This window comes from Ambystoma mexicanum, chromosome 14, assembly GCF_040938575.1.
Source record: "Ambystoma mexicanum isolate Mex_15411 chromosome 14, UKY_AmexF1_1, whole genome shotgun sequence".
In the NCBI taxonomy this organism is placed as follows: domain Eukaryota; kingdom Metazoa; phylum Chordata; class Amphibia; order Caudata; family Ambystomatidae; genus Ambystoma; species Ambystoma mexicanum.
Window position 1 is genome coordinate 97,388,684 of NC_090940.1, and position 25,323 is coordinate 97,414,006.

General features: G+C 49.3%; 1 protein-coding gene across 5 annotated transcripts in view; it reads left to right on the plus strand.

Moving 5' to 3' along the window:
• PCNX1 (pecanex 1) overlaps positions 1–25,323 on the plus strand; it is a 1,666,514-nt gene that overhangs the window by 1,546,885 nt on the left and 94,306 nt on the right. For all 5 annotated transcript variants that reach the window (XM_069638600.1, XM_069638595.1, XM_069638598.1 and 2 more), the window contains exon 32: positions 1,925–2,199. In XM_069638600.1, coding sequence (XP_069494701.1) covers positions 1,925–2,199 — 275 coding nt within the window. The remainder of the gene's footprint in view (positions 1–1,924; positions 2,200–25,323) is intronic.

A 25,323-nucleotide genomic window follows, 5' to 3' on the forward strand; every position in this document is an offset into this window, starting at 1 on the left:
GACTTGCTTTTTCGCTCCAGAAGCATCACCTTTTATACAGTTCAAGCACACACTCCTCTGCAATCTCTCTATTCATTTTCCAGAAAGGGGTGTTTGGCCGTCCAATCAGAACAGCCAGACCCCTTGTGGGAGCTGAACCTATTCAGGCACTCTGGCAGACAAAGGACAGGGGGGTGGAAAACTCCTACCCTACTTCCTGCCTGCCCAGACACTCTGGGGCCTAGGCGGGGATACCTACTGGTTCCCACCAAAGGCAAAATACACACAGAACTCCTCCTCCTAGAATGGTAGAAGAAGGGCTAACCAAGAACCACACTAGTAATGGCGAAAAAAGAAGGGAGGCCACAAGTTGGTACTTGGGTGCCCCTATTGTGCAGTAACGAGGCTATGGACATAGGCTGCAGTAAAAAAAAATACACAATAGTTAGTATAACATGTCCACTGCCACCAGCCATAACTAGGTGATTGTCTATGTGACTAAAAAGTCACAGGAGCAGACAGAAGGTGGATACTAGATTTCCCTTTTGCACTACACTGAAGGTCATCTGTGCCAGTCTCTCAGACGATAGAGGTTTGGGAGAGATACTAAGTATCTCTCTATCCTTTAGAACTGTAGTTACTTGAGAATATAGGAAAATAATCTTAAAGGAGGACCCTAAGGGTCAGCAGCAACACTGCCCATAAGAAGATGTGTGCTGCAATAGTAAAAACACAGATGTCGTTAGGAGCAATGTAGCAGACAGACTCCATAGTACAGGTAGAATACAACTAATATAGTTCCAAAAGACAAAGCCCACAAGAATGAATGATAGCAAAAAGACTCCACTCATTCAGGGTTGAAAGATAAAAGTCCAGAAGTCCAGCAAAAAGTGCTGGGGGGGGTCTCACTAGGATGAAGCATAAAAATGATAAATCTCCCTAACACTCAGCAATTCAGTCTTGGATGATTTCCAACTCACTCGCTCTTAACAAGAAGACGGAGCTTCTCATTGGGGCCACTGGCCAACGACTGAACAAACTAGACACTTACTATAAAATCTTTAATATCGCTGATAGATTCGAGTATCTACCAGCGTCAAAACACTTGGTGTCTACCTGGACACAGAGTTGAACATGAAGGCCCATGTATCCCAAACTCGAGCATCATGTGGGTACATGGTAATACTCTGAACCAAATCAGGACTTGCATCTCCATTGAAATTAGATCCACACTTGCCTCAGCATTGGTGAATTTGAGGCTCGATTACTGCAATATCCTCTTGTCTGGAGACTACGAAGTCTAACATATACTCCCTTCAGCTCGTCTAGAACAGTGCAGTTCGCACTGCTTTTGGCTTATGCGAACAGGATCGTATTTCTGACTCCAGAAAGGCGCTCCACTGGCTACCCGTTGCACATAGGATCTCACATAAGGTCCTATTGTTGGCTTACAAATGCTGGTCCTCCATAAACCCCCTCACCCCCCCCCCCCCCCCTTTACCTGACAAAACAGTTGCTCTGTGACCACCCTGCTCACTCCCTTAGCTCCAGTGATTATCATGAATTCAAGAAGCCCCTATAAAAGCTGACCAGATTTGGTGGTTGTAGCTTCCCAGCTCGGGCACCCAGAGAATGGAATGTTCTTCCGCTCACAATAAGAACCATCAACTCTTTGACAAGCTTTAAGAAAGCAGTTAAAACGCACCTGTTCTGTCAAAAAATGTTCTAACTCACTGACATCCCTCTTGCTCTCTGAATGTATATTTCTCGTTTGTGTCTTCTGTCCTTGTTTTTTGTGCGCCCTGTGGACTATGGGCATGTGATGCATAAAAAGAAATAAAATACATATGTGCTGTTGCTTCCTCATTCCTTTCAGAATCTGTTCACCTTACATGCGTGTTTAACACACTTTTTTAATGGTCACGCTATTTGTTTCCCTGCACAGGTGAATAAGGAGTGTGTGCGTGGCTTATGGGCGGGACAACAGCAAGAGTTGGTCTTTCTCCGCAACCGAAACCCTGAGCGAGGAAGCATCCAAAATGCCAAACAAGCCCTGAGGAACATGATTAATTCTTCATGTGACCAGCCTATTGGTTACCCCATCTATGTCTCGCCTCTAACAACATCATATGTAGACACTCACGAGCAGCTCAAGGAAATTCTTGGTGGCGCTATCAGTTTCGGAAACATCAGGAATTTCATAGTGTCAACATGGACCAGGTAGGCTTTGGGATTATTTGTTTTGTATGACTGGCATTAACCACAAATATTGTTAATCAGTGAGAGAAAATGTCAGTTGCTTGAAGCAAGGTGGCGTTTGTTGGTTTTGTAGCACAAATTGAAAATGCTCATGTATTCCAGAGGGCTTTATGTAGAATGACATGGAGAAGTTTTCCATTAATTTACCAGAGTGACACTAGTTCCCCTCTTTGTAAAAAGTAGCAGATCTTCAGTATCTTAGATGGGGCTTGTTACATGAGGGGGCGTAAGTCATAGATTGTGCCCCTTGTGAGAGAACCTGTACTTTTTTCTTTTTCCTTACTGGTTTACCAAACCACTTTCCTGAATGAGTCCTTAGCCAAGCTCTCAAGCAGGATTTTACTTTATGATGTGCCTCTGGGAGACCATTGGTCTTTAAGTGTAGGGATTTTCCAAAGACGCCCTCCCCTGTGCGAGTCTCATTGTATGATTAGCTACTGCACACATTTGGTTGGTGGCTGATTTACTGAGATTCGTTTTGGTGGGGTTCAACTTGCTGTATCTCGTGGGGGCCCTAGTAGGTGCCCCAGAGTTAAAATTCAGTATAAATTCACAAGGGTAACTTCACCTTTTACAGATGAAGACATATTTGGTGAGCCCATCTCAGAAGGGAGAGTTTGAAGTCCAGACCAAATCTGACTGGATCCTTAAATGATGTCTGCATTGCTAACAGAATTCATATCCTGAGATTTTTGTAGCCTGGGAACGTTGTAAAGGGGTAACCAGCAAGGATTGGGTAGATGCACCCTCCTGATTGGAAGCAAAGTTCCCAATATTCCTATATTGCATGGAAGTCTTGTCTAACCATAGGATGAATTGCAAAACAACAGTAGAACGCCAAACGGAAGATCATTAGGAAGCCCTGCTGCTTTATTTTGCCATGACCAGTCTGACTGTGTTGGGTACGGATTTGGTCTAGTACCCTTAGGGTGCACTACAACAATCTGTGTCTCCTGGCAATAGGATCCAACCTTTGGTATAAGTCTGAACTACACAGGTTGGTAGTGTGGCTGGGCAGCCAGAATTGTATCTCAAGAGGGGTCAATATGAGCAGTAGAGTATTCAAACAAACACTTAAACTCAAGGTTTCTTGATAAAACAATTATTTATTTATTTACCGGTCATTTGTTAAGCCTTCTTTGGAAGGGGGCAATATAATAGCAACACTCAAATACCTTCAAAAATACACACTCTTAGTTCCTAAATCAGCAAGCACTCACTTGGGATGCCACACACACTTCCTACACCCTGAGGTGACATCAATAGTTAGGACACTGTGGACATTGATATGTTACTGTTGGCATTTACAATAGCACTGAGATGTGTTGAAGAAAAGGTTATTAAGAACAAACAAGAGATCGAAAATATTCTTAAGCAGGCAAATACTTTTTCACCCCTCCCCAGTGTCAGAGGAGAGAAGAGTCCTTCATTGAAACAGGCTAGGCCAAAATCAATAGGCAAAAGTCTATGTATCTGAAGCACTTTTTGCAGGTAAGTAAGAAAAGTCTTTGCACAATGATTTATAAGTCTTTAATGAAGAAGACAAATCAATGTAGGGCCACAAGCTGTTAGGCTTGTGAAGAGTAGAAGCAAATCTACAACAAGAGGTAATTTCTTAGAATTTACAGTACCTTTAGTTAGAAGAAAATGCAGCAGATAACTTCTGTTCCTGTGCAGCTCTGCAGATCCTGGTGTTCCTGGGCCTCAGTTGTGGGGACAAGAGGGAGGACTTCTGGGGACTCCTGCACTGCAATGGGACGGTTACCGACAGCAAACGGCAGTCTTCAAACTAGTGGCAATTCAGTGTTTCAGCTCCTAATGTCTACCACAAACAGCACTACCGCGGTTCCAGGCTGTCGAGATGGGCTTTCTTTGCATCTGGGGTCCAGCACTCTGAGGTGGCACAGGCTCGGTCAGTCCTGCATCCTGGGAGTCCAGAGGATTTTCTTGGAACACTTGGCCAGCTTAAAAGCAACGCACACAAACTGGTGTTCCTTGCTCTCCCTGGCGTTTCGGTTTCCAGCAGCAACTCTGTGGAAATTCAACCAGCTCCGAGAAGGATGTCCAGGTGGCTTACTTTGGAGTTGATTGGTCCCACCAACTCAAAGGGAGAAGTCGTCCTTCCAGGGGCTTCTCTGTCGATACGAATTTGGAGTTTCAGCACAGCAGCAGTGCTTCACCAGGCAAACCAACGGTTGAGGAGTTGCAGCAGGCGTCCTCTTCAAGTTCTTCTTCGGATTCCTTCGTCCAGTGGTCGACTGTCTTCCAAGCCAAAAAGCCTTGCCTTTTATACAGGTTTCTCCCATTCATTCCAGCCTGGCTGTCAATCACCCAGTAGGGTGGCTGTCCTTGCCGGACAGCCAGCCGGCCAATCACCTAGCAGTGCATTCCTGTCTCCTAGGAGACTAAGCACAGTTTCGGACACCTCCCTCACTTCCTGCCACCACCAGACACAATGGAGCCAGAGGCAGGCTTCACTCTTGAATCCTACCAAAGACAAAATGAACAAAGGGGCCAAACCTGGTTTGGCGCGCAGAGTAAATCTCAAGAAGGACCTTTCCACAAAGAAATGGTGTAAAAAGACGACCTGGGCCATTTTGACAAAAATGGCACCCAAGGGTGCTTTACTGTAGCTGTGAACGCAGACCACGGTAAAGGCACACTACAGTAGTAAAAAGCAAACCACTGCCACCAGCCATTCATCGAGTAAATGGTAACATGAAAATGTTAAATGAGAAGCTAGACAAAGGGAATACTATAACCCCTCCAGCACCCTATTGTAAGATAGTGTGTGCTGGGTCTAGAAATTTAAGTGTAAGTGAAGTCAATTTCACTCCACTTTACTGCTCTTGGAAACAGTAGTTATCCAAGAGAAAGGTATTTAAACCTTTGGGGAAATCTGGAATACTTCCTTGTAGCACTACACTGAAGGTGCTGTGTGCTACAATGTAAAAAGATGCCTATAGAGTTTGTCAGACTCCAAAAACCAAAAGAAACACAGCGTAAAAATCACATTCAAATACATGATTGAATGGGGAAAAGGGTCTCACTCTCTCCAGGTAAAAATGAAAAAGTCCTAGAGTCCAGCAAAAGAGCTGGGGGGACTCTAAGGTAGAGAGAAATTAGAGGAATTCTCTATAACAGACGGTGTCAAGAAACTGAACTTCCCAAGGGCTGGGAGGGAACTGGTCTATCAGTGCCCCCCTTCCCCACTGGGTACAGCTAGGCTGTAAACTAGAAGGAGCCTCTTCTCCCAGAAGTGTAGCCGTGGTGCTCATTCCTACATGGATGAGACAGAGGCAGGAGCACCCGAAAACCGTAAGCGCGTGTAACTGAGCACAGTATCAATGGGACTCTGAGGAGACAATTTCTTACCCGAAATGTGACCCCTGGACACAAACTGCATATGTGCAGTTCTGAAACCATACCGACTGTGATCAGCACAGCTGCACCATGTACAACCGTTCACCTTTTCTCTGTTTAAGCAACTCTTCTAGTATGCCTCCTTTATTCCTGTTTGTCTGCAGTACTTGCTATAGAACTGTGGAACAATGCTGCAACTGGTGAACTTTGACTCTTCTAACTTACCAAGTTTGCAAGAGAATATTTCCTAACGCAAATACCAGAATCTGATGGAGCCCTATTCCTAACTTTGGGCCCGTTTGACGTTGAATGCTCAGCCAATCGGGATCCAGTCTGCCTCTCCCAGTCATTGCTATGAGATACTGACTTCAGGTTGAGGGTATTAGTATTCAAAGACATCCTTTTTTATGTCAGCTTATATATTTTCAAACTGCAATCTGGGGGTAGATCTTTATCCGCTGGTGGTACCTCACTCTGGAACAGCCTTCCTGCCTCTCTGTCTTGAGCCGGGTCACCTTAAGTTCCGGAAACTCCTCAAGACCTTCCTCTTCTTCTCTTCCTCCTTCTCTCTCCCCTGCTAACCTTTTTTTTCTTTTCTCTCCTGCCTCCCTCCTTCTTCTCTTCCCTAACTCTGTTCAACTTCTTGCTGACTGGTCGCCTGGTTCACCTCCAGAGCCTTTCAGGTCCCAGGCTCCCCCGTCAGTCTTGCACTTGCCTCTGGGCCTCTACACTATTTTCACCATTACTGTACTTTCAGCTTCCGCTCCAGGAGAGTGGTAACCCCTCTGCACTTAACCCAGGGCTCTGCTGGACTGGGTGCACTGGTTTCTCCCCTCCACCCTTTCCTCGCACTTCGGTCTGTACACTTGCATGACCTTAATGTACTAGGACTAGTAAGTGTGTTTGTACTGCCCCCCCTCCCCCCCCCCCCACCTCTTTTATTGTCTCCACTCCCTAGCTTGGTCGCGCCTGATACACTTCATGCACTTGTACTAGGAGAAATGCTGTCAGGCCTATTACGCTATTTTTTTGTTAGAGCATTCAGAAACTTCAAGGCCTAAGAATGACTACTGTGTTCCCTTGTTCCCTTCCCGCTTTGAAGCACTCCACGTGTATAAACGCTGTATAATAAAAAATTACAATTTACTAGGATTCAATAGTCTGGTTATGTGCAGGACTTTAATCCTTGGTTGTGACCCTAACTGGCCAGGCCACGATCTCAGAACTCATATGTTCCCTTATTAAGGTTTATTTATTTATAGCTTCTCAGAGAACACGGTATCCCTGCCAATCACTTGACCCTAGACTCACTTCCTATAACCTTAACGACAATCCCTTTGAGGGTCATGAGTTAGTCAGCCTACCAGTTCCCTAGAAAGTATTGGGACTATGAAGAGCACAACTGACCCAAGGGAGATCAAGAGTAGAAATACTGAGACGAGGAAGACTAGGGAGGAGTTGCAAGACATACTATTGGCAACCACTGAGATGAATAAGATGCGTGGTGGAATGCAAAGTGCCCAGAGGAACCAACATGAGCAATCTAGACAACTTAAAATAATTACTGGGACGAAGAGGAGGAGCAGAGGCATGAAGAGTACTCATACAAACCACAAAGAGCAGTCTAGTTGTTGACTGCACATTGGTCAATGTAGAGTAGGAAAAGGAGTGACTCAGGAAGCAGTTATCTAGTCCTCCCTGGAGGAGCTGCAGGAGCCACCACAGTGTAGGAAGTTGAAAGGAAGCAGACCAGAATGCCAAGCTGGAAGGACCAGGGCCAGTCCGGAGTGGAAGAACCAGAGGGCAAGCTGGCAGAGAGAAGCTCCGGTGTTCCAGAAGCCTGGGAAACTCGTGAACGGAATACAGTGCTGCCATGGGGAACATTAAGACTGCTGTGTTCCCAAGTGTGCCAGATCCCACTACAAGGCTCCCTAGAGGTAGGATGAGCACTTGGGCTGAGTGGTGGGAAATTAAGAAGGTGCAGTCAGCAGCTTCATAGTCTTAGTACCTCGCATGTAAGGGAACCCGGTGTCCCGCAACAGGAGAAACTTAAGGGTCTGGGAGCCACCAAACAAAAGCAACATGAATCATCTTCCTCATGGCGGTACTTTGGGAGAAAAGGGCCTCAAGTGTCCGAAGGCAAAGAGGGGTCTGCGACTCGCCACACGAGAGGTAACACAAGTCATCTTCCTCGTGGCGGTACTTAGGAGGAAAGGGCCCCAAGTACCCGAATACAAAGAGGGTTCCGGAACCCACTATCGTAAGAAGGGAAACTACAGAGCAATTTACGGAGGAGCATACTTGGCAGGGAAGTGAACCAAGTTGGCCCACGCTGAAAGAAAGAGAAACGGAGGTCTGTGACCTCCAAGGGAAGGAACCAGGGTAAAAGGGGATCATTGCCACTGGTAGTTGCAGAGCTTGTGTTACAAACAAATATCTTATTTTGTTTTACATTCAAGAACTTTGGGTTTGGAACTTTTGTTATTTGGAACTCTTTGATTAGATCTACAACCTCTTCTGAGTTAAGATCTTTTGTTCTTTATAGTTTAGACAATAGTGTGAGGGATGGAAATATGCTTTGAACTTGTGACAGTGGATTGTTTACTTTAGATAAAGCCATCCTGACCGTTTCCTTAGTTTTGGTTGAGGTAGGGAAACCCCTCTTAGCTTTAGGCAAAGGTAGAAGTTTCTCCAACCCCCACCCTTTTACTTTCAATAAAAGTTTATGCCAGTCAAAATGGGCACACTGTGTCCGAGTCCTACTTCTACACCCATACACACCCGTGTATGGAAAATTCCTATTTCAATGTTTTGTGTTGTACTGTATCCTAACAACCTTGTTGTCTTAAGAGTGCTCCCTCCCCCCGCCTTGATTTCCCCCCTGCCCTGAACACAGGGAACAGAGAAGCCAGAGGGACAAAGGTAGTTGAGTGACCCCAATCAGATCACATTGGTGCTAGCAGGACAGTCACAGTAGGGTGCAAAGCAAGGCCTGCGCTACAGTACTTTTGTGATTAATGTATGTGTAGCTCATGGCACTACCTGTTGAAAATGGAGGCATTAGCTGAAATCATTAGATTTTTGTCCTTGCAATAAAATGAATTACTTGTCTGTTCACTAGCCTCTGCAACATTATGTATCCATTGCTTGTGTTGGGGCCTATGCAAATAGTCTGTTTGAGAAGGGTGATAGAGCCTTTGCTCAAACAATTGCATTCCTCGGCCACCACCTCTCCCTCTCATATCTCTGATCAACCAATACCTGGCAACTCTCGCCCACTGCATTGCCATTTTCTGCAATTTCCTATGAAATGCTGATGACTTTCAACTCATTTTCAGGCTGCCCTCGGCCACCTCCTCTCCCATCTCTGATTGCCTAACTGCCATTCAAGATTGGTGTGCCGCCAATGATCTTTGAATGCCAGCAAGACTGAGATCCTCCTCATCGGCACACCTTCACCATCCTTTCCCCTCACTCTCTGGCTGGCCTCCCTTGGCCTTCCTCCTACCCCCACCGCGAGGCTAAGCACCTCGGGGTCATCTTTGACTCCACACTTTTCTTCTCCGCCCACATCTCTGATGTCTCTAAAAAGTCAAACTTCCTACTGCACCTCCTCAGAGGTACTCTGCCTTTCCTCTCCTTCCCCCAGAAGCCCATGGTCTCCCAAGCTCTGGTTCTCTCTAGGTTGGACTATTGGAACAGCCTCTTTCTAAATCTACCTGCCTCTACTCTCCGCCCTCTGCAACTGATCCAGAACAGGACTGCAAGACTTGTCCTTTGCCTCAAGCCCTGGGATCGTATCTCTCCAGCTCTGAAATCCCTCCATTGGCTCCCAGTGGATGCAAGGATTAAATTCAAAACCCTCTGCATTGTCCACAAGGCTTTCTGGGGCATGGGTCCAAAATACCTTCAGCTATCCCTCTGCAAATACCTCCCCTCTCGAGCTCTTCGGTCCTCTACCTCCAACTCCCTCAGGGTCCGTTTTTCAAAGAAACGAGCTGGGGGTAGATCTATGTCTTCGGCTGGGGCCTCCCTCTGGAACAGCCTCCCTGCCACTCTAAAACCTGAGAACCATCTCTGGTTCCGGAAGCACCTCAAGACCTTCCTCTTTTCTCCTGCCTTTGCTTCCCCTCTCCCCTGCAGATCTGTTCTCTCTTGGCACTGTGCACTTGGCCACCCTCTGGCCTCTGGACCCAGGTACCTGCTCACCCTGCCACCCTCCCGCACTGCCTCCGGGCTACCCCTTGCACTGGGGTCTGTATCTGTACCCATACAGCGCTGCCCCCCTTTTCTTCCTGCACTTAACAGACCTACCCTGTCTGCTGCCTTAAACCTAGCACTTGCCAATTGCTGGCTGCACTACCACTGTTTGCTGCCTTTATTATTTATTTATTATTAATCTGTTTCTTCTTTGCTTCGCACTTTCCACTTCTCCCCCCTTCCATGCACTTTTCCCCTCCCCCTCTCCCATGCATTTGCGCGTTCTCAATGTCACTGGGCATAGTACGTTTCTTGTTTTGTTCTCCCCTGTTCCCCTCCCTTGCCGCGCTCTAAAACACTTGTGTTCGAACGCAATACAAATAAAATATCAATATCAATTCATCCTAAGCCTAAACCCATAATATCCTAACCCCATAATATTGAAACACAGGCAAGGTGGCTCAGCGGAGAATGCATTGTTGAATGTCAAGGTTTGGTCCAGGCATGATAATTAATCCCATTCCAAATGCCATGCAGCAACTGGTTCAACTAATGGGAATGCTTCTTTCAGGCCATGTAGCAAAAGGCTTTTCAACATTATTTTTGGCAACCTGAAATTCCAGGGATTAATTTTAACCTTGATTGGGAAGGCCAATTGCAAATTACTGGCAACACCTCCAAAAGCAATGCAATTTAATTATTGAAGGTAAAGGAATGAACTATGTCTGTTAAATACAGCTTCTATTTGTATAAAGAGGTTTGTCCGCTTGAAGACTTTAGGGAAGCTATCATAGCATTCATGCAACCTCCATTATCCAAGAAAAGCTTTAGTCTTCCAGGTGCCTTGTCTACAAATTCAAAGACTGGTAGCGGGTGAGCGAGTTGCCTATCTGGATTGACAGGAAGTGTTGGCATAGTGAAATACTGATTGTGGTGGACTGACTCTCTATAGTTCTTGCTCTGTGGATCCGCACACATTTTGTTTTTGTTTAGGACTTGGACATGTCTGACACACCTGCGCTGCATGCCAATCCCTCTCGCGTCAAGATCTTCATAGCATGCGCGCCCAGTGGGATAAACTCAACAAGCAGCTGGACAGCGAGCAAGTGGATTTCGTCAAAAGAAGAAAAACAGTTAAACTGTTTCAGAGGGCACCCCGTATGGGGATACTCTGCCAGTGCGCCACCCAAATGGGAGGGGTCATGCAGCCCCTATCCCAACAGCGACTCGCACCATACCCAGGCCTCAGGCCCCACAATTTTGCCTTACACCAGACCGGGTCCAGTAGGGAGACAACCCCTGCAGGCACGGCATCGCAAAACGGCACCCTGTGACCGTGCCAAGTGTACCAAACATGGCAGGGAGGCATCCCCTAGCCCGAAAAGCACAGTGATCTTACCCGGAGTCCAGAGATACAGAGTGGAGGAGGGACTTGGAGCCTAACCCCAGATGCGGTGTGAGCCCTTGTACCAGTGAAGACACTGGCTATGGGAGGGACAGAGTTCCTAAAAACAAGGGAGCACCAAAGGAGGGACAGGTACCCCACACCCCCGTGACCGAACACGGGAGGGACTCCAGTCCTACCCAGAGCGGTCGACCAGACACAGGCTCTCGCCTACAAGCCCCAGTTCACATGAGCCTCCATATCTTAATAAAGAAGATGGGGGGGTACCCCAAAAAAAGCATGCATCTGCCTCACTAGGCAAAGCCCCTAGGATGGACCTTCGAAGGGGATTCAAACTGCAACCCAAAACCAGGCCCCTGCTGCTACCGTGCGACAACTACTGGTGCCAACCTGCATGATAACCACACAGGTGGCGAGCAATGGTGTGACACGTTCCACAGACCCACTATTTTGAGCCATGTGTGATGTGGATGGCAACAATGAGGGCGGTGTAGACTGGCTCACCATATTGCCAACCGGCACCCCTATAGCATCATCATGGGGATTTTACAACCCAGACATTTCTGTGACATCCATTTTGTTTGACTGACACTGGGCAAAGAAGGCCACTCGGAGGAGCCACTAATGGCATGTTTTAAACAGTTTCTGCAAGACCCTTGTATGTGTAGCTTTTTTTAAGGACCTAATCTCTGACATTGGAGGTCAAGGCCAGCAGAAGTGTAGCTGAGCTACAGTCCACATCACCTCCTTCCCAGGCATTGGTGGGGAAAAGTGGGACCCAAACGAACCTGGTGTCTTGTGAGGACACTGATGAAGATAAAGATGACCATGAGGAAGGACAAATAGAATGTTCCAAGACCGAGTCTGGGACATCGTAGAGTTGCTGAACTTACCAGTTCCAGAGAGCACGCCTGCGGAAAGCACAGGGATACCTTTTGCAGCAGGATATTTTAAATGAGGTAAAGATGATTTGAGAAACAACCCACAACGTTAGGAAAGTAAACCAGAGGATACTCATACTGTCCGGTGCCCAGTGAGTCACGGTCACTGATGACAAGTCTTGTAGCGCACGCGGCTGTAGTTTGCGTTGCACTCCGCATTGAAGATCCCTACCTAACTTTCCATTAAGGCAAAATTGTTCTATGTACCAAGCCTAGTTTCTTACCAATGATAGTCAGTGACTTCTACATCAATAAGGAAATCTCTACCCGTTTCCTTCCCACAGCCTTTGGTTGAGGCAGAACAAGTGCTCCATATATGCTTGATGTGGCAAGTCTTAAAATTCTACTTGGCCTGGACAAAAAGGGAACGTACTGCACCACAACTTTGTGTCACTTACGGCGGAAAATCCCCTGGTGGGTTAGCATCGAAGACTTCGATAGACCGCTGGATAGTTGCCACTATCTTGGAATCTTACAGCCTACAAAAGAAATCTGTGCCGAAAGAGCTTCACTCATCTGGGGTGAGAGAAGGTGGCCTTGATGGCTTTACAAAAACGTGTGCATTGTGTGCATTTGTAAGGCGGCATCCTGGCCTATGCCCCATTAATTCAGGAAGCATTGATAGTTAGATCAGAGCTCTAAGAACAATGCAGTTTTTGGGCAAGGCGTTTTCGAGATCCTTTTTTCGCATTAAGGCTACCAGCCCCGCATTCTAGCGACTAGGGTGCTTTGAAATCCCCCATAAGTCTGGAAGAAAGGGGACGGCATGTAAGAGTATGGAAAAGTTACTCAACCTAGTCACACTGGTACTCTTAGTCCAAGCCATTGTACCCTTTACTCCAGATGCACGCTCCTCCACTCTCCCAAACCAATCCCCTCTAATAAGTTCAGAGGTCTGACTTTTGCTCTACATTACAATGTATTATATACAATGCGCTCTACATTGGAGCGAATAAACAGACTATCCATAAAATACAGGTTCTCCAGAACAATGCCCTGAGAGCAGCACTTAAGATCAATAGAAATGAGCATGTTTTCTCTACAAGAAGAGAACACAAATGGCTTTCCACCTTCGATAAAATCAAACTTAAGATTGCCTCCCTTACCCACAAGTGCCTTAATAATTATGCACCGCCTTACCTTACGGACAGAATCTGTAAAAAAACATCGTCCAGACTGACGAGAACAGCCAATTCTAATTGCCTCCAAGTACCTCTATTCAGACTGTCTACTATCGGAGGACACAGTTTCCCAGTTAAGGCTGCGCAATTATGGAACTCCCTACCTCCTGGTATTAGAGATCCCCAGCCCTTCTCCAAATTCAGACAGATTCTGACCAACTGGCTAAAAGAAAATAATATATAACCACTCTGACTAACACCCTCTTGACGCTCCTCTCCTACGCCTACCCCCTGATCATGGATTCGCTTACTATGTACTAGTCCACCTGGACTCCCTTCCTGTTGTATTGCGCTCACTTTAATTCTATGCTATCTGACCATGTAACTTACACTGTATATACTAATGTGCTATTGTATTCTTCGTCCTGCACCTCATGTACCCATGTAATCTCACTGTAATCTCATGTGATCATGTAATTTACACTGTATATATTGATATGCTATTGTATATTTGTCCTGCATTTCATGTACCCTGTAACCAAGCTGAACATGTACTTAACTTCTGCGTCCTGATGCCCCTGGGTCTGGAGCGCATTATAAATAAATGAACTAAACTTGACATGTTAGACATAAACCTGTGCAGTTCCCTCTGGGACCACTGCAAACGATTTAAGACTACAGGTGTTTGGCAGTAAACCCACTTGGTAGCAGTCTGTACCACACAGCTTCACTTGGTAGCTGTGGCTGAGCAGTCAGACTTCCCTCAAGAAGAGTTAGGCAGTATACAGAGTATTCACAATAGGTGAAAAGAACACAGTAGAACAAGCAAACACTGACCAGAGCTTGGTGTAAAAGAGATATAATTATTTATTTTAAAACCACATCTAATAAAACACACACGCACTAATATTAAGCAGTTCAGAAACACGGTCACTAAAAGATATACACTCCCTTAAAAGTAAAGCCCCACTTATTTTCAGACAGCGGTGAGCGCTTAACGCAGATGGCACTCTAATAATTCGGTTTAAAAGGGAGAGAAAGGCAGAGCATAAATTGAAACAGATCCCAACACTTTCAAAAGAACACAGCAAGAGAGGAAGGCAGAGTAAAACCGTGAAGTTAGAGTTCAGAAAGCCAGATCCACTTTAAGAGGATCAGAACGAAATGTGTCCAAGGTCACACGGTTGCAGTGCATAAAGTCTTGCAAAGGTTCAAAAAAGAGTTGGACCAAAGAAAGGGACCAGTTAGATGGTCAAGGCGGCCAGCCCAGTCCAGAAGGTTAAGGGATTATTATTAGCTTGTAGCAATCTTTAGAAAGGGAGGCCTGGCGGACACGGTACCTTAAAGTGGTGAGAATACTCCAGCGGGGCAGTTGTTCCTGGCAGCGGATGCAAGTCGGTGCTTCATCCGGGGGAAGAGAGGATCTCGTCGGGGAGGAAGACAGGAGTCCGTTGCACTGCCAGGGAAGAAACCAGCCGCGGAGTTCTCAGTTAAAAGGAGCGGTCCTTTTATTCGCGGTCCAGTGGTAAGTGGCTATCCGGTCGCCGGGGTGCTTGGCACGGGCAATTCGACCACAAGACGTCCTGGGATGCGAGAAAAAGAAGGTAAACTGGTTGTGCCCACCAGTCAGGGGAAGAAGACTCTCCAGCCGGGAGTTCTTCTCTGTCGTCGGTAAGTGGCTATCCGGTCGCTGGGGTGCTTTGCACGGGCAATTCGACCACAAGACGTCTTGGGTTGCGAGAAAAAGAAGGTAAACTGGTTCTCCAACATGGGGTCTGGCATGGATTCACATGCTCATGAATATTCCCCGTCGTCAGGCTGGGAATCTCGGTAAAGAAAAATCAGTATCAGTTTCGTTTCTGATCTGTCTTTCGTAGTAGTAACCAATCACTGAACTCTGCATCATACTGACCACAGCCAATGACTGCCATCTCCCTAAGCCCCGCCTCTGGCAGCCATCTTCAGATTTTTACCGCACGTTCAAGTGTTGGGATCCTCGTGCTATTGCTCTCGAGCTTTAGTGCTTTTTTCACGCTTTTTCTTAGGAACATTTTCTCTTTTTCGGTCAAAAGAGCCTCAAGCTCCACTGTTTCTTTATCCGATCAACGGGGACCCGTGTCGGATTCTTCTACGCCCCTCAAGGGTGAAGATTTCATCGAGCCACGCTTTTGGAGGACTCCAGAAGTTTCTCAGGCCCATCTCGATCATGGCCCAGGAGGAGGGAAGCTCGACGCCCGGAAAGCTGTTCAGGGTCTGCCCTGGATGCCAGCTTCAGAATGTCTTTAAGGAGGACGAACACTCCCTTTGCCTCTACTGCCTGCATGAGGACAAGACGCATGTGGAGATGGACTGTGCGTTTTGCGGCAATGTGTCGGAGCGGACCATGAAGGACCGCCATCTGCGTCTCGCCAACTGGCTGGAAGGGAAGAGCCCGTCAGGCGAGAAGAAGTAGTCCAAGCCGTCTTCTAAGACCTTTGAGGGCGCCCCGGCGACAGGGGTGCAACAGAAGGCCAAGCACCCGAGTCCGCTGGCACCGGGAGCGCCGAACGGTCGGGCTCTACGGGCGCCAGGCAGGGCGCATCCTCCCCGGCGCCATCAACCACGAGCCAACGCTCTGGCTCGGGTAAGAGGAAGGCCGAGCACCTGGCAAAGCTCCTGGAGAGACCCCGGTCGAGCTCGAAGGCCCTATCGGAGGGGGAGCGAGGCGGTGACCCTCCCCCCAAGGAGAAGGCGGTGAGCGCACCTAAGGTGGTGAAAGCCTTAATCCATCCGGCCAAGGCCTCTATCGAGACAGTCACGGCGGCCCTGGCTCAGCCTGTGGAGGCTACACCAGTGGTGGCGACCTCGGGGCCCAGAGTCTCCCTGCCACCGCGGAGGGAGTCCTCTTTCATGCCCATCGACAGGACCCCCGTGAAACCTCCGACGGAGAAGAAAAGGGGGGGGCAGGAGGTCGTCGTGGATTCGGCCTCATCCTCTGAGGAGGAGCTGATCGAAGTCTTAAGCCACGGCGTTGGCGTGGAAGAAGACCTGCCCGTCGGGAGGGACCCCGACGTAGGAGACGACGAGAACGTCGAGGGTGCCGACGGGGCTCCTGACCGCCCGTCGGACTCCCCTCAACCAGTGCCGCAAGACAACTCGGCAGCCATTTTATTGGCTATACAGTCCTTATGCTCGGAGATAAGGATGAGATTGCCATTACCACCAACGGAGGAACCTCTCCCGACGGGGGACCCGGAGCCAGGCCCTTCTGGGAGCCCTCCTCCTAAGAGGAGGAGGATTCATCCTCCACCTCCTTTTCAACCATCGCACCCTGCTCACCCCTCCTCCCCGTCCACGAACCGTGGGGGCGACAGGCACAGACGACGAGGTTTACGACGAGGATCTCCCGTAGTCACCTCCTCCCCGGGCTTCCCCGCCCGACAAGATTGGATCGTTTCAGGGCATCCAAGCTTTTCCAGCTCTGCCCGGAAGAGAAGAAGGAAGGTTTGCTTTATCAACGGCGCGAGACCAAGAGGAAGACGGTCTCGCTGTACCTCTACTGGACGATATCTGGGATGAGGGTCTCGCCCTCCTCAAGAACCAATCCACAACGCCTGCGAGAAGGGATCGGTATGAGAAGAAGTACCGGGTCCCGGACGCGGCCCCCTTGTGCCTTCGGGCACAGCCGACCCCGGACTCCGTCGTCTCCGCGGCGGCCAGGAAGAAAGCGGGGGGAGCCTCGGCCTCTACGTCAACCTCCCCGCCGGACGGCGAGGGAAAGAAATTGGACACGATGGGACGCAGAGTCATCTCATTGGCAGCAACGACGATTAAGGCTGCTAACGCCTTGGCTATCGTAGCCCGCTACGACAGGGAGTTGTGGTACAAAATCGCCCCCCTGCTGGATTTCTTACCAGACGACAAGAGGGCGGAGGCCCTTGAGATCTTGCAGGAAGGAGAAGTGGCGTCGGACCACGCCATTACGATAGCGACTGACATCGCTGATACTGGATTTCGCCAGTTGGGCAACGGCGTGTGCCTTAGACGGCGTGGATGGCTCAAGGCAACTGACTTCCGTCGGGACGTGCAGACCAGAGTCTTGGACATGCCGTTCGACGGGAGCAACCTGTTTGGGAAAACAGTGGACAATTCCCTACAAGCCATCAAGACGGACACGGAGACGGCCCAGGCTCTTGGTGTTCTCCAGCAACGACGGCCGCCCTTTCGGAGCAGCGGAGGCAAGCAGGGTGCCTCCAAAGGTTCCGGCGGCGGATTTTCCACCTATCGTCAAGCAGCCCGTTCGTCGTCACAGGAAGCCTACAGGGGACGAGGCAAGTCGGGCGGACCCCGCCGTCGTCGCCAAGGAGGACAAGGCGGTAAAGCCTCGTCGAAGCAGGACTGAACCGGCCGTGGGGTCGGGCCCCCACCGAAGCACCCCGGTGGGAGGCCGGCTGGCGAACTTCGTCAGCGTGTGGGAGTCAATCTCCACCGACCGTTGGGTGCTGGAAGTCCTGGCCCAGGGTCACGCGCTCGAGTTTCTAAAGAAGTGCCCGCGCGTCCCCCCCGTGGCATGGAAGGAACATCCCGTCCCTCAACTTCTCTTGGAGGTAAAGGCGATGCTCAAGAAAGGTGCCATCGAGATTGTCCCAAAGAGGCTTCGGGGCTCTGGAGTTTACTCAAGATACTTCCTCGTGAAGAAGACAGGAGGATGGCGTCCCATCCTGGACCTACGACGACTGAACAAATTCATCAAGGCACAGAAGTTCCGGATGGTCACCCTCCAGCACGTCCTGGGTCAACTGGAGGAGGGCGATTTCCTGTCGTCGTTGGATTTGGAGGATGCCTACTTCCATATCCCCATCCTAAAGGGACACCGAAGGTTTCTCAGATTCGTGGTCCACGGGCGTCACTACCAGTTCCGAGCCCTTTGCCTTGGGATTGAGGTCGGCACCCAGGGTGTTCACCAAGTGCCTCGCACCGGTGGCGGCGCAGCTGCGCCGGGAGGGGATCCACGTCTACCCCTACCTGGACGACTGGCTCATCCGAGCAAAGACAAAGGAGCTCGCCGCGGAGCACACGGCGAGGACCGTCCAACTACTCACGGACCTGGGATTCTCCATAAACTACGCCAAGTCCCACCTGGTGCCTGCGCAAGACGCACTGTTTCTGGGAGCGAAACTCGACACAGTGGCGCTTCTGGCCTCTCCGTCGGAGGAAAGGACGAGGGCCATCTTGGGCAAGGTGCAGCGGATGCTGGTTGCGGATGCGGCCAGGGTGAGGTCCATCAAATCCCTCCTCGGAATGATGTCTTCTTGCATTTATCTCATCCGCCTGTGCAGGCTTCGGATGCGCCCGTTGCAGGAGTTCCTGGACGCTCGCTGGATCCAGACGGGCAGCTTCGAGGACAGGATCACACTCGACGAGAGCTTCCGACGAGCGATCCGGTGGTGGGGCACCCGCGCGCATCTGACGGCGGGCATGGACTTCCAGACCCCGGGCCACCAGAAGACAGTGACCACGGATGCCTCCCTGGAAGGGTGGGGAGCGCACACCGAAAATCTGCACACAAGGGGCCTTTGGCTGCCGACGGAGAAGTCCCTCCATATCAACGTCCTGGAACTCTGTGCAGTGTTTTGGGCCCTCAAGTCCTTTCTTCCGTCCCTCAAGGGCAAGGTGGTGAGGATCTTCACCGACAACACAACCACCATGTTCTACATCAGGAAGCAGGGCGGTACCAGATCCCCAGCCCTGTCCAAGGAGGCTCCGGATCTGTGGCATTGGGCCGTCGCCCAAGGGATGTTTCCGGTGTCGTTTCATCTGGCAGGGATAAAAAACACCATCGCCGACTCGCTCAGCAGAGAGCTGCGCTCGTGCCACGAGTGGGAACTACGACAATATCTAGTGGACCGCCTCTTCCGACGGTGGGGCACACCCCAGATCGATCTGTTCGCGACGGCGACAAACTCCAAGTGCCGGAGGTTCGCCAGCAGGTTTCCCCAGCCGAGGAGCATGGGCGATGCTTTCTCTTTCCCCTGGGAGGGCCTGTTCCTAAATGCGTTCCCTCCATTGCCGCTGCTGATCTGGCTCATCAACCAGCTCAAGAGGTCACGGTGCAGGGTGATCCTCGTCGCACCTGCGTGGCTGAGGCAGATATGGTTCCCGGACCTTCTGGACTTGTCAGCGTCCCCGTCAATCAAGCTGCCAGTGGACGCGGATCTTCTCTCCAGGGAAGGAGGCGCCATCCTCCATCACGACTCGAAGTCGCTGAACTTGCAGGCCTGGCTCCTGCAGCGTTGGGAGTTTGGAGGTTATGACATACCGGCCGACTGCAGAGAGGTTCTTGCAAAGGCCAGGGCTTCCTCAACTCTTAAATGCTACGGACACAAATGGAAGAGGTTCTCTGTCTGGTGCCATGCACAGAAGATTAACCCTCTATGGATTACGGCCCCTCAAGTGCTACCGTACTTACTGTCGCTGGCCAAAACTGGACTAGCTCATGCTTCCATCAAGATGCATCTGGCAGCGATTTCCCGATACACCAGAACTGCAGGATGGTCATCCCTGTGGTCTCATTGCCTGGTGAAGGAGTTTATGAAACGACTGTTCCGATCGTTCCCGCCGGTGAAGGCTCCAGCCCCGGCGTGGGAGCTCAACATGGTGCTGACCAGGCTCATGGGCCCGCCATTCGAGCCTTTGCATTCTGCTCCGTTTAAGTTCCTGTTGTGGAAGACAGCGTTCCTTGTGGCCACCACCTGTGCACGACGCGTGGGAGAGATTCAAGGCCTATCCTGCAAGCATTCATTCTTAACTTTTCACGAGATGAGGGTGGTGCTGAGGACACACCCCCTCCTTCATGCCCAAGGTGCCGTCGGACTTCCATCTCAACGAGCCCTTGGTGTTACCAGTTTTCTTCCCGTCGCCAGCCGAGAGGACTTTGCACTCGCTGGATGTAGCTAGAGCGCTGAAGTTCTACGTGGACCAAACGAAGAGTTTTCAGAAGACATCACAGCTGTTTGTGAACTTTGGACCTGTGAATCAAGGGAAGGCGCTCTCGAAGGCTTCCATTTCCAGATGGCTCTCCGGCTGCATCATGCACTGTCATCGGTTGGAAAACCGACCGTTGCCCGGCTGTCCGAGAGCCCATTCTACCAGAGCGATCGCTGCTACCACGGTGTTCCTGTCTGGTGTGCCCCTGCTGGACATCTGCAGGGCTGCTACGTGGAGGTCAATGCACACCTTCACGATATTCTACTGCGTCGACCGGGATTCCAGTGAGGAGTCCAGAGTCAGCCAAGCAGTGCTGCGCAACCTGTTCGCCTGAAGGTGGGCCTGGTGAGGAGGTAAGAGTTGCTTAATGTTGAGTTTATGTAATGCTTAATGTTGAGCCTTGCCACCTCCCGTGGTTGTGCATGTGTGTACTGCTAGGTATTCTTATATTCATGAGCATGTGAATCCATGCCAGACCCCATGCTGGAGAAGGAACAAGTTACTTGCCTGGAACTGTTGTTCTCCAGCATGGATCTGGCATGTAACGAGAAGTGCGTGGGATGGAGGGAAATGCTGGTCAGAGCAGAAGGGCTCGTGTGTGTTAGGCAGAATCCTGTGCAGTTCCCTTGGGGAACACCGCAAAAGGATTAAGACTACAGGAGTAAGCAGTAAACCCAATTGGTAGCAGTCTGTACCACCCAGATTTACCTGGTAGCTGTGGCTGAGCAGTCAGACTTCTCTTTAGAAGAGTTAGGCAGTATACAGAGGATACACAATAGGGCTAAAAACACAGTAGAGCAAGCAAACACTGACCAGAGCTTTGTAGCAAAAGTATATAATTATTTATTTAACACACACTTTAGAAAATACACTAGCAGAACACAATCCGAAAAGTATACACACCTCCCTTAAGAATTATTAGACAAGTCTAAGTCAAAACACCACTTTTTTTCAAAACAGAGGTGAGCGTGTAACTTAGATGGCACTCCAATAATTAAATAAAAGGGAGAGAAAAAGGCAGGTAATACAGATAAAACAGTTCCCAACACTTTTAAGAGACAAAAACAAGTTAGGGAAGGCAGAGTCTACTGTAGAGCCAAAGTTCATAGGCCAGGCCCACTTTAAATGGAGCAAGGTGAAATATGCCCAAGATCACACAGTTGCGAAATGCTTTAAAGTCTTTGTAGAAGTGTTCAAAAGAGGTTGGGGTGGTTCAAAAGATAAAGTTAGAAGGTCTGGGGGCCAACCCAGTTGGAAAGCCAAGGATTTAAGGGTCACCTTGAGCAAACCGAAGAAAGGGAGGCCAGGTGGAACACAGTACCTTCAAAGTTGAGGAAGCTCCAGCAGTGGCAGTTGTTCCTGGCAGCATGTGCAGTTCGTGGTTTCGAACAGGAGAAGAGATGATCTCGTCGAGGAGGAATCTTGGAGTCATTGCACTGCCCAGGGAAGAAACCAGCCCCGGAGTTTGTCGGTTAAAAGGTGCGTTCCTGGTATTCGCGGTCACAGTGGTGAAGCTTGGCTATCCAGCCGCCGGGGTGCTTGGCACGGGCGATTCGACCAAGAGACGTCCAGGAAGGCGAAATGGCGAACTGGTTGATCCCACCAGCTCAGAGGAAGTAGACTCTTTCAGCAGAAGATCTTCTCTTGTCGTCGGGAAAGTGGTGAGGTCGTTGCAGCAGGGCTCCACTGGTGGTGTCGTCGTTGCAGATGGCTCAGCTTCTCCCCTCTTTGGATTCCTTAGGTCCTGTGGCGACTTCTGAAGTTCCAGTCCCAAAAGCCCTGCTTTTATGCAGAAAAACTCCCATTCAACAGCCTAACTGTCACTCAAACATGCTAAGTGGTGAGCCGGACGGCTCACCACTGGCCCAATCAGAACAGAGTGCAACTTGGGTTGCTAAGGCAATGCAGTCCAGGGTGCCAATTGCCACACCCACACATCCTGTGGAACCCAGACAGAGTGGCACCAGTTGGAGGGCTTCTGTGGAGAAGCCCGCCAAAAAGTGGAAGAAAGGGCCCGACTTTGGTTGGAGTTACAGAGATGGACACGAACGCCATTTTAGAAAAGAGTTCTGGCAAAAAAGACCCAACCGGTGATTTAATATTCAATAAATAAACCGGCGGTATCTTTAACATTGCACCAAAAAGTGGTGCGTTTAAAATCAATGGGAAAATCCCACAGGAAATATTCTGGTGGAATATTTTGCGTGGTAACCACTGCCACCAGCCAGAAACTCGACAAGGGCGGGACTGGACAGTGCCCCCTTGGAAACAGACCCAGGGCCAATCGAATTAACCCCTTCCAGTACTTCCACAATATGATGGTTTGTACTGGTTCTGTTCACAATTTTGGACTAGTAAAGTCAATGGTGATTTTACATGCCCTGGGAGACAGTCAGTCCCAGGGTATGGAGTCTATGTTTGGGGGGTCACTATGACACCCCTATGTTACTGCACTGAGGGTGCTGTGTAACACATACACAAAAACAGATGATACCCTATGGAGTAAAAAATAAACATAGCCCATAAGCACACAAAAAGTCTACGACATACCTCAAATCATGCCTAAGAGTGGGAGGAAAAGAGTCTCACTCTTAGCAGGAGAAAAAAACAAACCCCAAAAATCCAGCAAAGCCGCTGGGGGACTCGCTAGGTTTGGGCCTATAAAAGAATTCTCCCTAACAGTGTGTTAAGCGAGTTGCAGGGGAGGCAAGGTGGACAGTGCCAGGGGAATGCAGGGGAATGTAGGGGATAGAAGGTCCACGTGCTAAGTGCGAGGGACAGGGCTGTAAGGGCTCAAGGGGTGCAGGCCCAGCCAGGCTAGTGCAGAGGGAGGGAGCCTGGAGTGCAAGTGCAGTTTGGGGGTGTCAGGGGAGACCAAATGCAGGGGTACACTGGTTGAGGGGGGCCTGGTGCTGCTTTGTGCGAAATTCAAACTCCTTCCACCCCCCCTTATTCCTTCCTCCTGCCGGATAATACTGGCTAGCTGTGCCAGTGCAAAGATTAACAGAGATAGGGGGCAACCCTGACTGCCTGTCCTGATCTCAATCTCTCCCGAGAGTCGGCCATTAAATAATAGCTTCATAGATGGAATCTAAAAGTTTGCCATGACCATCTGAATAAAAACTGGTCCACAACCAAAGGCTTCCAGGGCCATCCTAAGAATCCCAGTCCATGCTATTGAATGCCTAAGAGTGGGAGGAAAAGAGTCTCACTCTTAGCAGGAGAAAAAAAACAAACCCCAAAAATCCAGCAAAGCTGCTGGGGGACTCACTAGGTTTGGGAAATTAGCCTTATAAGAGAATTCTCCCTAACACTCGCTCACCCCCCCCCCCCCCCCCCCCAAGACTAAGGGACAGGAGGATTAAATCCACTCCTGGATGAATCTCATACCTCTAGTCGGTTACAAACATCCTATAGAGACCATCAGCATTTTGGTGGTGACACCCTGACCTGTGCTCAATGGTGAAATCAAACCCCTGGAGGCAGACTGACCATCTCAATAGTTTTGGGGTTTCCCCTTTCATTTGCATCAACCATCTCAAGGGTTGGTGGTCAGTCTGAATAACAAAAGTAGAACCATACAAGTATGGCCTAAACTTCTTCAGTGCCCACACAATAGCAAAACACTCTTTCAATGGTTGCCCACCTTGTCTCAGGTTCCTTCAGTTTTCTACTGAGGAACCAAATGGGGTGCTCCCTACCTTTCCCATCCAGTTGACTAAGGACTGCACCTATGACTGCATTTGAAGCATCTGTCTGTACAATGAAAGTTGGTGGTAGTCAGGAGCTCTTGGCACTGGAGCTTGACAAAGGGCTTTCTTCAGGTTTTCAAAGGCCTGATTGCACTCCTCATTCCATCTGACCTTTTTAGAGAATTTAGGAGAGATCATCACATTCAGTTGAGAGGCTATGGTCCCATAGTTCTCTATGAAATTCCTGTAGTACCCAGTGAGACCTAAGAAGGCTCTCACCTGGGTCTGAGTAGTAGGTGTTGTCCAATTTTGCACAGCTTCAATCTTACTGGGCAAAGGCCTTATTTCGCCACCTCCTACCTCATGTCCAAAGTAGACCACTTTACTCTGTCCAATCTGGCATTTACTTGCCTTTATGGTCAGATTGGCCTTCTCAAGAGCCTGCAAAACATGTCCCAGGTGGTCAACCTGCTCTTCCCAGGTTTGGCTGAACACTGCAGTGTCATCCAAGTATGCATCCCAATCAGAACCTGATTTACCATCCTTTGGAATGTAGCAGGTGCATTTTTCAGTCCAAAAGGCATAACCTTAAATTGGTGTAAGCCAACTGGGGTAGAAAATGCAGTTTTCTCCTTGGCATGGTCTGTCAGGGCTATTTGCCAATAGCCTGACGTCAAGTCAAATGTGCTGAGGAACTTGGCTGCACCAAGTCTATCCACCAACTCATCTGTCCTTGGCAAAGAATGGGCATCAGTCTTAGTGACTGCATTAAGAGCTCTATAGTCCACTCAGAATCTCAATTCTTTGGATCCTGCATTTGGTACTAACACAACTGGGCTAGACCATGGACTAGTAGAGGGCTCTATTGCTACGTGGTCCAGCATCTTGCTGACCTCTCCTTTGATGTGGGTTCTTACATTCTGTACCCTCTGCTTTTTACTGGCAGACAGTCACTAGTGAGTATATCATGCTGGCCCCAGGGGGACAAGCCTAGTGAAAGTGAGAACAGGGAGGCAAACTGATTTAACATAGATTTGCACTCCTCTTGTTGCTCAGGTGTCAGATTTGAAGAGAGATTAACTCCTTCAATCTTTTCATCCAAAGGTAAGCCTCTGAGGAGATCAGGGAGAGGTTCACTCTCTTCTTCCTCTTCTGCTGAAGCCAGAAGCAAGGCTCCTACTTCAGGTCTAGAGACATACGCTTTTAGTCTGTTGGTGTGGAAGACTCTGGGAGCCTCCTTGGGATTTCCAAAGTCCACCAGAAAGTTCACCTTTCCAAGTTTTCCCACAACCTTGAAGGGTCCCATCCATGTGTCTGGCAAGGCCCTCTGCCTTGTTGGTATCATAACGAGAACTAGCTGGTCTTGAGTGAACTCAACCATGTTAGCCTTTTGATCA